Here is a 15490-nt window from a genome sequence, read left to right as displayed (position 1 = left end):
GTTCCATATCTGACCTCATCCTTGCCTACCCCTGCCTAGCCTTTTTCGCCATCACTGCTACCCTTCGATGTAATCTCTCGTGACTCTCTAGTAGACATAAGTACTAATACAGAATCTATAGAAAGCGCCTTGTGACAGGTTACATTTTTTTCTCATTGTTCGGAATATTTGATTAATCGGAATCTGCGACATCATATCACACTGTGGTAGCTGACAGAATTCGTTCGGGTTGGCCGCTGGCTGAGACCTGCTACCCTGGTTGGAGGTATGTGAGATTCCGTTTCGTCTCTAGTACTTTTACCCAGTCTTGCCCAGTCTTCTCGGCAGATCACCGTGTTTCTACATCTAGATTACATGTCGTCGGTCCTGCGGATGAGTATCTAGTTTGCTTCACCACGCCATAGCCAATCACGTTGCTTTTCTGTGACATTATGCAAAGGATGGTACCCCAATCTGGTAGTACCCTCAGTCCCCTACATACATGTGATAGTCTATGCACTTGGGTCGACATGGCAGGTCTCCGATTCCCTTGCCATAGATCCACTTCCTTGTGTATTGACTTGGGCAGTCTTCTCATTCTCGGCCTCCGGGATGGTTTATATCCTCTATCTCTCTTCCACGTCTTTCTCTAGTTTCCCTAAGTTCCTATTTAATTCTCATTTCTATCATGGTATAACTCAAGTGATGCCACCTTACTATCTCCAAGATTGCCACTACTTCTACCGCACAGCTTTGCGCGGCCTTAGTATCAGCACTTCCGTTTCGCCGTTATACTCTTAATGTACCTGAAGTAAACTAATAAGATGCCTACTCAAGTTCGTATTTTTGCTATGCCAAAGTCTCTTGGCGAGACACTCAGTGCTAGCACCTCAACAGCGCCTACATCTTTTCCTACCCAAGAACATAAGACTGAAAGACCATCGAGCCCTGAGCTCAAAAACCGCCTCCCCATAATGGAGACGATACCAGAGAGGCTCAAGGCGGGCGGAATTACGTTTGCTAGCCAAGATAGTTTACCTAAACTACCTATACCAGAGCTAGAACATACGTGCAAAAAATATCTAACAGCCCTGAAGCCAATACAAGGGCATAGAGAGCATGCTGAGACAAAGCTTGCTGTCCAAGACTTCTTAAGGAAAGATGGGCCTGAACTTCAAAAGAAGCTTCAGGAATATGCCGTCGGAAAGACAAGCTATATAGAACAATTTTGTACGTCTCATTCTCTTGCGTGATTAAGGCATTTGCTTACTTATGCATAGGGTACGACTCTTATCTAAACTTCGATAATCCTGTCGTCCTTAACTTGAACCCCTTCTTTCTATTAGAAGATGACCCTACTCCGGCAAGAAATAACCAAGTTACCCGCGCGGCATCTCTTGTTGCATCGGCCCTAGAATTTGTTCGTGCAGTGCGCCGAGAAGAATTACCCCCTGACACAGTGAAGGGCACACCTTTAGATATGTACCAATACTCTCGTCTCTTTGGCACGGCTCGAGTACCAACAGAGAATGGTTGCCAAATTGAACAGGATCCCGAGTCTAAACATATGGTCGTGTTATGCCACGGTCAATTTTATTGGTTTGATGTCCTCGATGATAACTCTGACCTTATCATGAGCGAAAAAGATATATCTATAAATCTCCAGACAATAATAGACGATGCGGCTCAGACGCCAATCCAGGAAGCCGCCAAGGGTGCCTTTGGTATTCTCAGTACAGAAAACCGCAAGATCTGGTCGGGTCTGAGAGATGTCCTTACTAAGGAGGAGGGATCAAATAACGCCGACTGTCTCGGAATCGTTGACTCGGCTTTATTCGTACTGTGTCTCGACTATACAGAACCGGCAACATCAGCTGCACTATGTCAAAATATGCTTTGCGGCACGAATGATGTGGTGAAGGGAGTACAAATTGGTACTTGCATCAATCGATGGTACGATAAACTTCAAATAATCGTCTGCAAGAACGGAAGCGCGGGCATCAATTTCGAGCATACTGGCGTTGATGGTCACACTGTACTCCGATTCGCTAGTGATCTTTATACGGATACCATATTACGTTTCGCAAGAACCATCAATGGCCAAGCCCCAAGTCTATGGAAGACGGCGAGTCCGGATCCGTCAAAACGCGATCCTGAAAGTTTTGGGGATGTGACTACAACTCCCCACAAGTTAGAGTGGGATATATCACCCGAGCTTAACATTGCCATACGATTCGCTGAAACCAGGCTTGCTGATCTCATCAGCCAGAATGAGTTCGAGTGCTTGGATTTCAGCGGCTATGGAAAGAACTATATTACTTCCGCGGGATTTTCACCAGATGCATTTGTGCAGATGGCTTTTCAAGCAGCTTACTATGGATTATACGGGCGAGTTGAATGTACTTACGAACCGGCCATGACGAAGACATTCCTCCACGGTAGAACCGAGGCCGTACGGACCGTATCAGAGGAATCGGTCAATTTCGTTCAGTCGTTCTGGGCGGATAACCCTGCGGAGGCTAAAGCAGATGCCCTCCGCAAGGCGTGTCAACAACACGTCAACGTCACAAAGGAATGCTCCAAAGGGAGAGGCTGCGACAGGCACCTCTACGCGCTGTTCTGCGTGTGGCAAAGGTATCTGGATGAAGAGAGCAACCGCTCACCTAGCAGCGTGGGATATTCAAGCCCGGTCGAGAATGGCTCAAATGGCTACACTTCGGACCAAGGTTCCCCTGTTGGTAGCCCTACCAGGGAATCGGTGTCATTGAACGAGGGACGATCGCGTCAGCGCGGTGACAGCACAAATTCGCGATGCTACGACAACCAAGTCCCCGCCATATTTGCGGATAATGGGTGGGATAAGCTGAACCACACTATCCTTTCAACATCCAACTGCGGAAACCCCTCTCTCCGCCAGTTTGGCTTCGGTCCGACATCGGGCGGCGGTTTCGGGATAGGATACATTATCAAGGACGAAGGCATCAATATCTGTGTTAGCAGCAAGCACAGACAGACGAAGCGCTTCGTGGACACACTCGAGAGCTATCTTTTAGAAATCCGGAGGATCTTGCGCATCACGAACCGGAAGACGACGAGCTCGAGGCAGACAAGGGCGAGAGAGATCGACCCGGAACGTCCGAGGATGAACCATCATAGAGCCAAGACGCGGGGTCGCATGATCACTGGTACCGACAGCTTAAGGGCGATGGCGGCGAGATCGAGCACGGGGACAAGGAGTCCGACGGATGAGAGTTTGATGATGAGTGAGGATGACGAATTGGGCGGTTGTAAGTCTCTCTACAGACTACTCTATTTAAACAATGCTAACAATATCCTAAGACGGCTTCTTCGACGCAGGAATGCTGCTCCAAGCCCTAAAAGCACGAGGCGAAGCGCTCGACCAGCAGAATGAATCGAAGGCGTTAGAGAGAGCCGCGGCGAACGCGAGGAGGCGGGAGATCGGAAAGAAATTGAGATTGGTGGAATATTGACTCTTATGAAGATCTACGACGCGATGACTGTGCTTATACTCGAGCGGAAGAAGACGGGAGAGAGAAGGGGCATGAGTGTTACGATTGTGGTTCGGTATATGTATGTATGTCTTATATAGCGTGGTTATGTGCCGGTGTTCTTATAGTGTATGGTCTAGCTATCAAATTCTTATATGTCTATCTATCTACGTCTTTTCCGATATCCTGCTACTAAATTGACAGTGATCACAAGCTTGTGGTATACTAAGTTACTTTATATTTTACTTTATTCTCTCGCTCTAAACATTCAATGGCTATATAAGTTATTAACTCCGCAATGCAATGCCATGCCGCATGCCCCCTATTACCTAATATGTATGAAGATATATGTCATTTGAGTACCCAGGTTCCTAGATATCATATTACATCCAGCTCATCTACTAAATATTAATATAACCGCAATTAGTTAATCTCTTAACCTAACTCATGGAATTGTCCGTGATGGTTCGCATTATAATCCCGCTCACCGACCACGTTCCCGCCGGCCTCGTGCACGGTCGGCGGTACGTTAGGCTGTGGCGACGGCTGTTGTGGTGGGTACCCGGTCACAACACCGTTTTGGCTGTGCTGCCAGCTCGAATTGATTGTTGAAGTCGGGCTTGTCGGCGGCTGCATGCTGCCTGGTCGATTTGTGCTGTCTAATTGCGATACTGGGCTCGTCGAGCTGTTCCTATCCGGCGCCTCGGCCGCCACCGCGACAAAGCCACCAGGTTTGGTCGGGTCAGGGTAATATGCTGTCTGCTGAGGGAATCCGGGAGGGGAACCGGGCTGGGATGGGTATTGCTGGCTGTAGTGCGGGTTGTATGGCTGTTGCTGTTGCTGCTGGAATCCTGCGGCACCAGCGGCGGGTGCTCCGGGAGGACCTTGTTGCATTTGTGGGGCGGCGGCGGCGGCTGCGGCTGCTGCAGCGGCCTTCTTCTTCTTCTGATTCTGGTGTCGGATGAGGAAGAATATACCGAGTCCGATTAGCGCAAGGCCACCAATACCTCCAACGACACCACCGACAATGGCGCCGACGGGTGTTGAGGACTTGGAAGAGTTGCTCGAATTTGATGTATTCGATTCGGAGCTGTTGTCGCTGCTGTCGCTGCCAGACGAGGCGGTGTTTGTGGCGGATGAACCCGCACCAGTCTTAGTGGCAGAACTAGCGCGCGTCGTGCTCGAGTTATCGTCTATCGTGACAACGACCGCAGTGAAAGTCCGCCCGGTTTGGCCACTGTAGGTGGTGTATAGCTGCTGCGGTGTCGAGCCGCTATCGGTATCACAGAAGAAGTCTGAGATACCGGAGGATAGTTTGACTGTGCCGCAATACGGCGCGGAGATGTGTGTACTATATAACTGTGAGTGATATGCTGTCTACTAAAGACCATGGAGTGTAACTCACCATTTAGCTGTGAAAGTATCTTGGGCGCAGTCGGCGTCACATGCGCTTGAATATACGTAATCCATATAATCAACGCAGGCAACTCGGAGACCGCAGTCATTACCATCGCAACAAGCGATGGCACCGATTGTTGATGTTGTGACGATCGCGCAGGTGTAATCCCTACCGTTACAGGTATATGCAGAGGCTATGATCAAGTTAGATAAATAACCCTCTTTAACCCAATGCGATATTTCATACCAACTCGTCCACTAACATATCCACATGTGTTATCCGGTGCTACAAGTACTGTTTGTCCAGTCTGTCTCTTAGCTAGTTCGTGAATAGCCGGGCCGAGAGTGATCTCGGGCATAGAGATTGTCGGATTCGGTATTAAGCCATTTGTCGGCTGCGCTGGCCTTCCATCAAAGGCCAATGCCTGAACGGCGGTGACGAGCACCGCGACAGACAGGAGGCTCGTCATCTTCGTATTTTAAGAGAAACCTAATAGCAGATTCTGGGCTTCCAACTCTTCTATGTCGGGCGTATCGAGGTGTTACTTGAACTCGGGATTTACAGATAATGACGGTCACCTACGAGAACGAGGAAAATACGGCCGAGAGCGCGCGTGTCGGGACGTCCACTCCCTTTTATTAAAGACGAAGGCTTCGGGCAACATGGTGATATACTCCGAGCCTATGCACTACATCTAAACGAGTTGGAGTGGCAACACAAGGCGCATTTCGCCCAGGTCTAGACGAGCGCTTTCGCACGTTTATCGCTTTTTTCTTCATCTTGGTCTAAGATGAAGGGTCCGCTCAGCCTTGAGCCATACCGTTTCCCGCAAGGGGAGATTAACTGACCAGCATCACAAGCGGTCGTGACCAATGGCGAGCCAGTGAGGTCAGAGATGGCTTGCAGGAGCTGAAAAGCCGCCCAGGGACTTTCGGTGGCGTCGCCAAGGAGCCATAGGAGCTATAGGGTATAGCTTCGCACGAGACCCTCGAAGAAGCTTGGGTCTCTGCCTATACTAGTTTGGCAGAGCGGAGCTGTTTGCTCTCCATGCAGTCCATGCGTGGGGTTTGGCATGTCCATCAGATACTTGACAGGTATAACCACGTTCTCTACACAAGAAGAGCCGAATTGAAATTCGGGAGTAGCCAGCGGTTACTGCCGTGGATAATACTCGTGGTATTGAGTGACCTCGCCCGGGTTGTGTGTTGTGTTGTATTTTACTTACCAATGTTACATTTGCGGCTGAGAGTAGTGAGCCAAGACAAGAAAATATTCATCACCCTTGCGTCTCAGCTCATATCTCAGCTTTACTATGCCTACTTCTTCTGCTGTGTGACAGTCAGAAGAGAGATCTGAAAAAAAGCAGAAGAGAGAATGAGTTGCTGGCGGCTTGGCTGTGGAGATTATGTTGTGACTGTTATTCGACTGTTGAGTCCGCCGATGGACTCATTAACAGCCAGTCGTCAAGGATGACCCGATAACCAAGCAGAAACACATGGCCGGATACGATATTGGGTCTTCCGGCCTAGCATTAAAGCTCATTAGTGTATGGAACTAATCTAGCGTAGGGCGTAAAGTTGAGATTAATAATTCGGAATTCTGGACGAAGGTGTAGTGGATCTCGGAGCTCAAATAGCTAGACTCGGATGTGTTCATCAGCTTTCGCTAGATTCAGGAATCCAGAAGAGTCTATTTAGATAGATCAAAACCACCATGAACAATTCTCACAATGATTGCCATCAAGTGGTGTTAAATACGACGTTGGTAAGAAGTTGAAAAGAAACTCGGCATATCAGATTGAAGGGGATATAATCAAATCCGTGCAGGGGCGGGAAGAGAAAGGGACTTTGGTTTCTTATGGGGGGATCTAACCCTAATGAGGCGCACTTAGGCGAAATGTCGGGATAGCGATGGCTTTTGGACTCCACTGATTGGCGGTCAGATTAAGCCTTACAGGGGAACATCTGATTGGTCTACCGGATGTTACCTAATAACCTTAACCCCCCAATCCACGTATCCACCGCCACGGTTTTCGAGCCCCCACCCTACAACAACTCTAACCTTCCTTGAACTTATGTACACCGAGATCAGCTGATATCGCGATATCAGACTCAACTACCTATCCGAAACGGGATCGATATTCGCGAGAGAACACACCGTTACACCGGATCGGCTCGGTACGGCACGGTACTGTGCCATATAACCTATACGTACATATGTAAATCTGCGTGGGATATAGACAACGTGTAGATGCAAATGCTGCAGCCGATCTCATGACCGATCTCTTGCGGATCCTGCCGGACTTTCCAACCGCCCGGTATGCGAATCTTTTACCCACCATCGAGAGGGAAGGTCTGACCACCGCGGACCTCCTCACTCTCCAGGTCCCGGACATCGGCAAACGAACCCAGTTACCGCTTCTAGATATCAAGCGTCTATGCGCTGCTGTGCTTGAAGCCCTTCATGTTGACTTAGGTGTTTCGGACAAACAGCAACAAAAACAACCGAAAGATGATAATGGCGGCAAAGGTGCGGAGAAGGCAACAAGTCCAGGAGCCCTAAAGCGTACCGGCACCGAGCTCCTTGCCGAGCCAACCCGCTACATAAGCACCTTAGACCCGGACCTAGACCTCGCCCTCGGCGGCGGCGTTCCCGCAGGCTACATAACCGAGATCACAGGCGAAAGCGGCGCCGGCAAAACGCAATTCCTACTAACCCTTCTCCTCGCCGTCCAACTCCCACCACCGCACGGTCTCGGGCGTCCCGCTCTATACATCTCAACCGAAGCACCGCTCTCCACGCGGCGGCTCTCCCAACTCCTCTCGCACAACCCATTCTTCCAATCCCTGCCCGCCTCCTCGAAACCCACACTAGACAACATAATCGGCACCGTAACCCCAGACCTCGAATCGCAGGACCACATCCTAACCTTCCAAGTCCCCGTCGAAGTCGCCCGGCGGAACATCGGGCTCCTAATCCTGGACTCCGTCGCCGCCAACTTCCGCGCCGAATACGACCGCGGGGCCTCCAGCAGCGCTAACCTCGCCGCGCGGAGCACCGCGCTGCTAAACCTCGGTCTACACCTGCACGAGCTCGCGCGGAAGCACAACCTCGCCGTCGTAGTCGCGAACCAAGTCGCCGACCGGTTCTCCGGGTCGAGTTTCAAGGGAAGCAGCGCTGCGCAACCGTTCTCTCTCCCGCGCGTGTCGCAGGAAAGCCCGTTGGCGAAGCGGAGTAAAGGCGGACTTGGCACGCCGGTGCATTTATCGGGCTGGAGCGTCGACCCCCCGAGTAGCGGGACCGCGGACCTCGTGCGCTCGAGCATGCCGGAGCCGACGCCGGAGGAGGCGCCCGCGCCGCCTGCGCTGCTGCTCGATCACCAGCAGCGATGGTTCACGGGGTGGGGGGACGCGTACCCGTACCCGTACTCATCGTCGCATTACGGGTCGTCGGAGCAGAATCTCAAGACGCCGAGTTTGGGGCTAGTCTGGTCGACGCAGATCGCGGCGCGGGTGGCGCTGTGGAAGCGTCCTGTGTATGGGCGGAAGGAGGTGCTTGATGATGGGGAGGGGGAGAGCACGACGACGTTGAGGAATTGGAGGAGGTGGATGAAGGTCGTTTTCGCACCGCATGTGGCGGGCTCGGGACCTGGGTTGGATGGGGCGGTTGAGTTTGAGGTTACGATGGGTGGAGTGAGGGGTGTGGATAAGGATAAGGGGAAGAGAGGAAAGGGGAAGAGGAAAGGAAATGAGGAGGAGGAAGAGGAGGAGTGATATTGGGCAGCTCCTTATATACGAATTATTATATATTATATGGATGAAGTGATTGGGTTCATTGGAGGATTATTGGCATATGTGGATCTAGGACGGAGTAAATCGCACGAGATGGAACAATGCATATCACGCAGACAATAGTAATGAAAACATTTATAAAAAGTCCATCCGGAGTATCTCATAAACGTCTTGGGTATTGATTGTACACATTACGTTCTTCAGATGCTATATCGATTCCCAGTCGCAAATCAATCTTAACTGCGTACCTAAGTATTACGCAGATGCCATACTTTTCCTTGTCCCAATGCAGAAGCAAAATGCACAGCAAAAAGTTGCGCCGCCCAATGCAAATCTCACATCACATCATCCAGTCAGTCCTCTCTCCACCACATTATCTCGGATGCGGAAATTCATCCTCCAACTGTAACCGCACGCCGACGTTCATGCTGATGAGTTCTTGAATAAGAAGCTTCGCAGCATACGGCATAGTCATACGAGCAACCTCCCGGCTGCTTCGACAGGTGCTACAATATCCCTTGTACCCAAATAAACCGCAACGCTCGCAGATATCAATATCAGTTGCGTCCGAACTTATCATCAGACGTTCGAGAAGAAGCTGGGAGGCACCATATGCGATTAAGCAATCACGTTCCATTTCTCCAAGACGAAGACCACCATCTCTTGATCGACCTTCCGTTGGCTGGCGAGTGAGGATGGCTCGTGGACCACGAGAACGGGAATGCATCTTATCTTGTACCATATGCTTCAGTCGCTGGTAGTAGATAGGTCCGTTGAAGATATAAGCTTGAAGTGGTTCGCCTGTGATTCCAGACGTAAAATAATCTTTTCCTTCCCAAGAGAATCCTGCATTGACCAACTCTCTGCTCATATGCTCCAGGGGATGCGACCTAAAAGCGTCGCCATATCCGTATTCCTTATGTCCCCTAACAACCGAAGCCTTGCCCGTCAAGCATTCGAGCAATTTGCCGACTGTCATACGAGACGGGAAACCGTGAGGGTTCATGATAATGTCAGGCACAAGACCTGTATCTGAAAATGGTAAATCCTCTTGATCCACAATGATCCCAACAACACCTTTCTGACCGTGCCTAGAAGAGAATTTGTCTCCCAATTCAGGTCTTCTAGTTTGTCTAGTTTGGACCTTGATAAGTTGTGTATCTCTCTCCGTTTGGGTAACCATGACTTTGTCGATATATGCCGGATCCGGAAGTCGATACGACAACGACGTTTCGCGATACTCTTGAGCCTTTTTAGCTCCAACTCCGACTACCGGGTTCACGTCAATAGGAGTCTCCTTCCTGATGAGAACTTCTCCGCTGTGAACCTGGCATCCTACGTCAGCCAACCCGTCATCACCTAGGGCAACATTCTTTGCCTGTGTCGCGTCCTTGTCGCCAATTCTCTCGCGGCTTCCGTTAGCGTACTTCTGAAGATCAGCCGTGTACTTTCGGAACACCTGAACTCGTCCAAACCCGCGATCACAAGATGCTTTGTTGAGAACTAAGGCATCTTCAATATCGTAACCTGAATAGGACATGACGACGACAGTTGCGTTCTGCCCCGCAGGCAATTTGTCGTAGTGAATGAGCTCGATGGTCTTAGTGATGACCATCGGTCGTTGAGGATAGACCATAGTGTATAGGAGGGTGTCGATGCGGTTGAATTGATTGTAAGCAATAGCTCCGATGGCTTGCTTACCCATAGCGCATTGATATGTGTTTCTAGGAGACTGGTTGTGGTGCGGGAATGGGATCAAGCCGGCCACGGCTCCAAGGATTGTGAATGGCTCAATCTCAACGTGTGTCGTCATTTTTGTGATGTCCTTTTCATAGAGCGCTACCAATGTATCGTTTTCTTCATTGACATCGAGATATTCAACGATACCTTGCTTCAGAAAGTCATCGAATGTAGCTTTGCCAGCCTGTAGTAGTCTCAAATGGCTTTCCTTAATTTTCGCTTCGCCGTTTTTCACGATGATATACGGTCGGCAGATGCGCCCCTCATCTGTTGCAATATGAACAGCTGATAGGTTAGCGTTGACGTTGATACCGACGAATGGAGATATCCATCCCCGACGTCTCATGGTACGAAATTTAGCTGCAAACCGCTTCGGGTATCGAGCTAGAGCAAAGGGTGTACCGTTTATATAGACAATGTAGGTACCTTTCCTATGCATCTCGGACCCAGTGAAGTATTGAAGAGGTTCAACTCCAGAGTCTAGTGTAAACGCCCATCTTTTGACTGGGTCTTCCTCTACATTAGTCGTAATATGTGTCATGAGAGCCAAATTTTTGATCAAGCCACATGCTTCACCTTCAGGCGTGTCGGAGGTACAAAGCATACCCCATTGTGACGGCTGCAAAGCACGAGGACCGCTGACTTTTCTCGTCTTTTCAAATTGACTGCTTATACGAGTCATCATTCCGAGGGCGCTGATATAACTGAGACGGCTGAGAACGTGTGTAACACCGGCACGGTCCATCTTGAATCGCTTGACGCTCCAATTTCCGGTTTGGATTGCGCGATTCATGCCTTCGGTAATATGCTTCCCCTGAGCACCAACTTGGACCAGAGGATCGATGGCAATAGCACGATTCTGCTTCCTTAGAGAGTTCTCAACGGTCAATTTCAGTTGGTACATGAAATTCTTGAATAAATCCTCAAAAAGCAAAGACAAAAGTTGTCCAGCCAATTCTAGTCTCTTGTTGCCAACGAAGTCTCGGTCGTCGACGAGTTTAGGATTGTAATGCGCCATAAGCACTCGACGAGCCATAAGTGCTATGTAGATAGCTTTGGGATAGAAATCTAGACCCTCGACTGGGATATGGGCAATGATGAGGTTCGCGAGGGCGTCAAGGCCTTCTTCAATCGTACTTCGCCGAGCAGTTGGAGGACCCCCTGGCTGTTTTCCTCTACCTCCCATTTTTACTCGTGCGCCGATATAATCTAACGCCTGGTGCTGAGTAAAGACACCAACCCTAGTGGCTTCCTCGAAATTAACTCCGAAATCATCCTGAAATCGGGAGTCAGAACCAGCAACCAGCTGCATAATCTCAAAGTCGGTAAGACCACCGAGAGCCTTGAGGATGATGACTATGGGTATAGCCTCAACAAGAACGTTATGTTGAAGAACGATGCGTTCCTTCTTTAGAGTAACATACGTCTTCGACTTTCTTTCGTGGGTAGAACTGGTCACAGAAGCCGTGATGATACTATTCTTCTCGTCGGATTCTACGATGACTCTGTTCTTGCTTAACTGCTCCTGGACAAGAATAACCTTTTCCGTCCCGTTGATGATGAAGTATCCACCGGGATCGAGCGGGCATTCGTTCATAAGTTCCATCCGGGCGTTGTTAGCACCGTGTAGTCGGCATTTGTTGCTTCGCAACATTACAGGCATGCGTGCCAACTCAACATTTCGTCGAATGATCTTCTGCTTCTCACGAGTATATGCAATATCGACGAGGATCTTAGCAGAATATGTCATGTCGCGCAGGCGACATTCCATAGGGGTGATCTCATTTTCGATTCTAAATTCGCTGAAGTCAGAGCGATCCGGCGACACGACTCGGATGTCGATAAACTCAATCCAGAAGCTGCTATCGACATCGCTTCTGAGCGTGCGGTTTGCTTTGACGATTTCCTTAATCTCATGGTCGACGAAGAAGTTGTATGAATCAATATGTCTGAAATTGCTTAGTTAGTATCGTTGACTATATATATATTACAACCCTTTGTAAGGATCTCATGTAAAAACATACTGTTTCACCAAACCTGTTTGAATAGTGTTAGCGTATTGAATATAACTCGCTTAATCATCATGCAGATCTCATACATACCCTTCACCTTCAAGAATGCGGGAAGTAGTTGATTCTTGTCCTCCACAGTAGAAATGGGGTCTGTCAACTTCTTGCCATTGTAAAATGGCTCTAAGAGCGCCTCAAATCCGTCATCGATGTAAGGCATCGTGGCGGTCTAACATTTCCATGCCACTCTGATTGCGTAGATGGTGAAGTTGACGATGGTTGGTTGAGATCGTGGATGACTATCAACATTCAAAGTGAGCAAAGTCTGTGACGGCTCTCGTCCCCCACCAAAGAAAAAAAAACAAGGGTCAGTTCTATGTACCTTCGTACTGTACGTACTAGGTAGGGAAGTTGATTATGTAACGCACAAAACTTTCCCTTGCTAGTCCGGAAAGTCTTCAACTTTAAACCAATTAGAGTTTTTTTAATGTCTTGGACCCCAAAGTACCTAGGTACCCGGCAGACTCCATGGGGAAATGAGTTGACGATGGAACCGATAGAACAGACAAACCGGAGATTTTTCAACCCTACATCGACGGACGCTTACTTGGAAATCTTCCCATTCCTCTGATTCAAATGTCTTCATGCCTAAATCTAATAAATTCAACGGTCCAATTGGAAAAGATATGCACTCTCAATTATGATTAGCTTACGGGCTATCGCATCACATCGATTGTTTTTTTTTTCTACTAGTACTAGGAAGGGTGATATTCGCCCTTTTAGTTGCCATCGAGAGAGGCTACTTGCTGGCTGATGCCTATGCACACCCCCCGATCGGGAAACCTCTCTATTTTTACCCAAGAAAGGTCGGCTTGATGTCCATCAGGGACGCGAGTCCGGGACGTCGATGTCTGAAGAGTGCCATCCAGTGAGCAGATGGGGTTTGGCCAAGTGCCAAGGATCAAGCTCGTTCATCTTAATGAGCCATTTCAGCCCCTCTTTACCCCTCCATCGTCGTAGGTAGAACAGTTGCTGCCCCTCGTCTCTACTACTTCTGCAGCTTTCCTGCAGATTCACTGCAGGAGACTGTACGCTGTGTTGGCAGATCGATCCGTCCTGCATTGACCTGTAAAGTCGCCTCATCCTTGAAGGCTGGACGTTCAGGATAGGAGAGACCTCACAGGTACTTCGCGCGATGACTGCAAAACAGATAGTAATGCAGCCATTTCGTCATATCTCAAATGGCTATCTAGCGAGAAGCATGTAAAGAGGGGTTAAGAGGCGGGGATATGCGAATGGAAATTTTTCATCTGAAGGGAAGTATGTATGCTACCGGCCATACTGCCATGTATCCTGGATCGTCGATGTGCCTACCTAAAATTCCTTCGTTAGTAATCTCATCGACTCACCCGAGCCAGTTCCAGACCTCGTCCGGCTCGAAAGATCGCCAAAATTTGCATCTAGACCATCGTATTTCCGACCTTCGTGACCTCGCCTGAAACTTTAAAGATTCAATCATAATTTCCGAAAGGTCGAGCAACGATGGTATATATATTGCCTGTTGGTCTGTATAGGAAGGTTCATATACTAGTTGACTGGGTCTAGTATATGCAAGCCACAACGCACATCGTGATCCAAAGTATCCGGGGAAAGGAGCTGATTTTCTCCCGGGGCTGGCTGGTTGGGTGACGTGCAGACTCACTAGGGCAGGTAAGTCCTCCGTGTCTGACCCAAAAGTCGGTGAGCTGAACAAGGATAGGTAGTTTGCGTAGCCGCCCAACCCGTTGTGTAGGTAGGCTCGTAGGCAAGTAGCTAAGGGACCGTCCCATTGTAATGTTGCAAGTCGCAACCTACTTCAGGTGTTCTCAACCTCGCCACTAAGGTAGCTTTAGTTGAAAACCAATGATAAATTGTACTTGGGAATTATCTTACGTTCGGCGATCCTCGTGCCAGGAATGATATAGTCTCGGTTTAACACGGTCTATAGTATTGGAACTCACTAGCACTAAGGTAACAAATTCCAGAGTGGCAATAGTGACAGCAACTATTTTGTAAAGAAAATGTATGATGCATTAATAAGTTGAGGGAAGAGAAAAGAAAAAAAGGGCATCGTTCGTCCCAACAACAGCCAACAACGGGGGGGCCGTCCCTTCAACATTAGAGCCGCGCTAGGAGCCTGTTAAGTGCGAGCAGATCTAGGCTCGATCCGAAACTTTAAGGGAGCCTGGAGAGGACCCTAAGCATGTAAGAGACGGATTGCAGGATATGGCAAGATGTCAAGTGGTATTACATGGTGAAGCGTTGCTTAATAGTCCTGAGAGAGCCGAAGATCGATGCTATCTTCGGAATAAGGAACTGGTGAACTTGGCTCGGAAGAAGTAGCCTCTGCAAGAATATGCGTCACTGATGGTCTAAGTTACCAGCTGGATAGGATGATCTGATTAATGTCGAACAATGTCTCAGAATTCGCCATATAGTACCTACATAGTAGTAGCCCAGATCTGTGTTCGCTGTAACTGACCCGAGAAGCTACAAGCTACCTAGCTCCAAGCTGCCTATGAGAACTTTTGGACCAGACACCCGTCCGCCGGGTAAATGCGCCAATTCTAGAATCAGAAGAGCCAGACGGCAGCTCCCCCAGTATCGAGACTCCAAAAGACTTGGTGTTAAAGACCTATGAGAAGCTGTCTCGTAGCAAACTAGACTCGGGCGTGGATAAGGAACTCATCCAACCACAAGTCATTGATGTACAATACAATACCAATTTATACCTTTGTATTCTTGCATGCATAGCGCCCCTGTGGAGTCTGCTAAACCGGGAGAGAGAACGTACATATACCGTCCGAAGATTATAGACGTAGAGGCGTGGATGTCTTCTGCTGCAGGTCGGCATGACGGCATTGGACAACCGAACAGAAACAAAAGATGGAAGGATGAATCATCTTACAGGATTGAGTTGGGCTGGAGTGACTCGAGCGACTCGAGTGAATTTAAAGGTGTCTGAATGTATCCATATGATCCTATACGGAAAACATCATAGAAGTGGTGAGCTGAGTCTCTACC

At 49.0% G+C, this 15490-nt stretch overlaps 4 protein-coding genes across 4 annotated transcripts; 2 read left to right on the top strand and 2 right to left on the bottom strand.

Moving 5' to 3' along the window:
- Positions 1-803: 803 nt before the first annotated feature.
- Positions 804-3470, top strand: GGS22DRAFT_188906 (choline/Carnitine O-acyltransferase; the record flags this gene model as incomplete). Its single annotated transcript, XM_047964779.1, has 3 exons — positions 804-1209; positions 1260-3266; positions 3319-3470. 3 exons carry the CDS (start codon positions 804-806, stop codon positions 3468-3470), a joined length of 2565 nt encoding a protein of 854 aa, XP_047818529.1.
- Positions 3471-3885: 415 nt separating this feature from the next.
- Positions 3886-5645, bottom strand: GGS22DRAFT_145883 (uncharacterized protein). Its single transcript, XM_047958882.1, has 3 exons — positions 5134-5645; positions 4894-5080; positions 3886-4839 (listed from the first exon to the last, which is right to left on the bottom strand). The coding sequence occupies exons 1-3, from the start codon at positions 5354-5356 to the stop codon at positions 3924-3926; spliced, it is 1326 nt and encodes a 441-aa protein (XP_047818528.1). The 5' UTR covers positions 5357-5645; the 3' UTR covers positions 3886-3923.
- Positions 5646-6907: 1262 nt separating this feature from the next.
- Positions 6908-8840, top strand: GGS22DRAFT_164112 (DNA repair protein RAD57). The gene has a single exon (XM_047961482.1). It carries the CDS (start codon positions 7161-7163, stop codon positions 8658-8660), a length of 1500 nt encoding a protein of 499 aa, XP_047818527.1. The 5' UTR covers positions 6908-7160; the 3' UTR covers positions 8661-8840.
- Positions 8823-12717, bottom strand: GGS22DRAFT_164111 (beta and beta-prime subunits of DNA dependent RNA-polymerase). Its single transcript, XM_047961481.1, has 3 exons — positions 12521-12717; positions 12443-12455; positions 8823-12367 (listed from the first exon to the last, which is right to left on the bottom strand). The coding sequence occupies exons 1-3, from the start codon at positions 12645-12647 to the stop codon at positions 9052-9054; spliced, it is 3456 nt and encodes a 1151-aa protein (XP_047818526.1). The 5' UTR covers positions 12648-12717; the 3' UTR covers positions 8823-9051.
- Positions 12718-15490: the final 2773 nt, after the last annotated feature.

The sequence above is a fragment of the Annulohypoxylon maeteangense genome (assembly GCF_022496945.1).
Source record: "Annulohypoxylon maeteangense strain CBS 123835 unplaced genomic scaffold GGS22scaffold_9, whole genome shotgun sequence".
NCBI lineage: Eukaryota > Fungi > Ascomycota > Sordariomycetes > Xylariales > Hypoxylaceae > Annulohypoxylon > Annulohypoxylon maeteangense.
The sequence above is the reverse complement of the archived record's forward strand: the minus strand, read 5'-3'. Positions and strand labels throughout refer to the sequence as shown.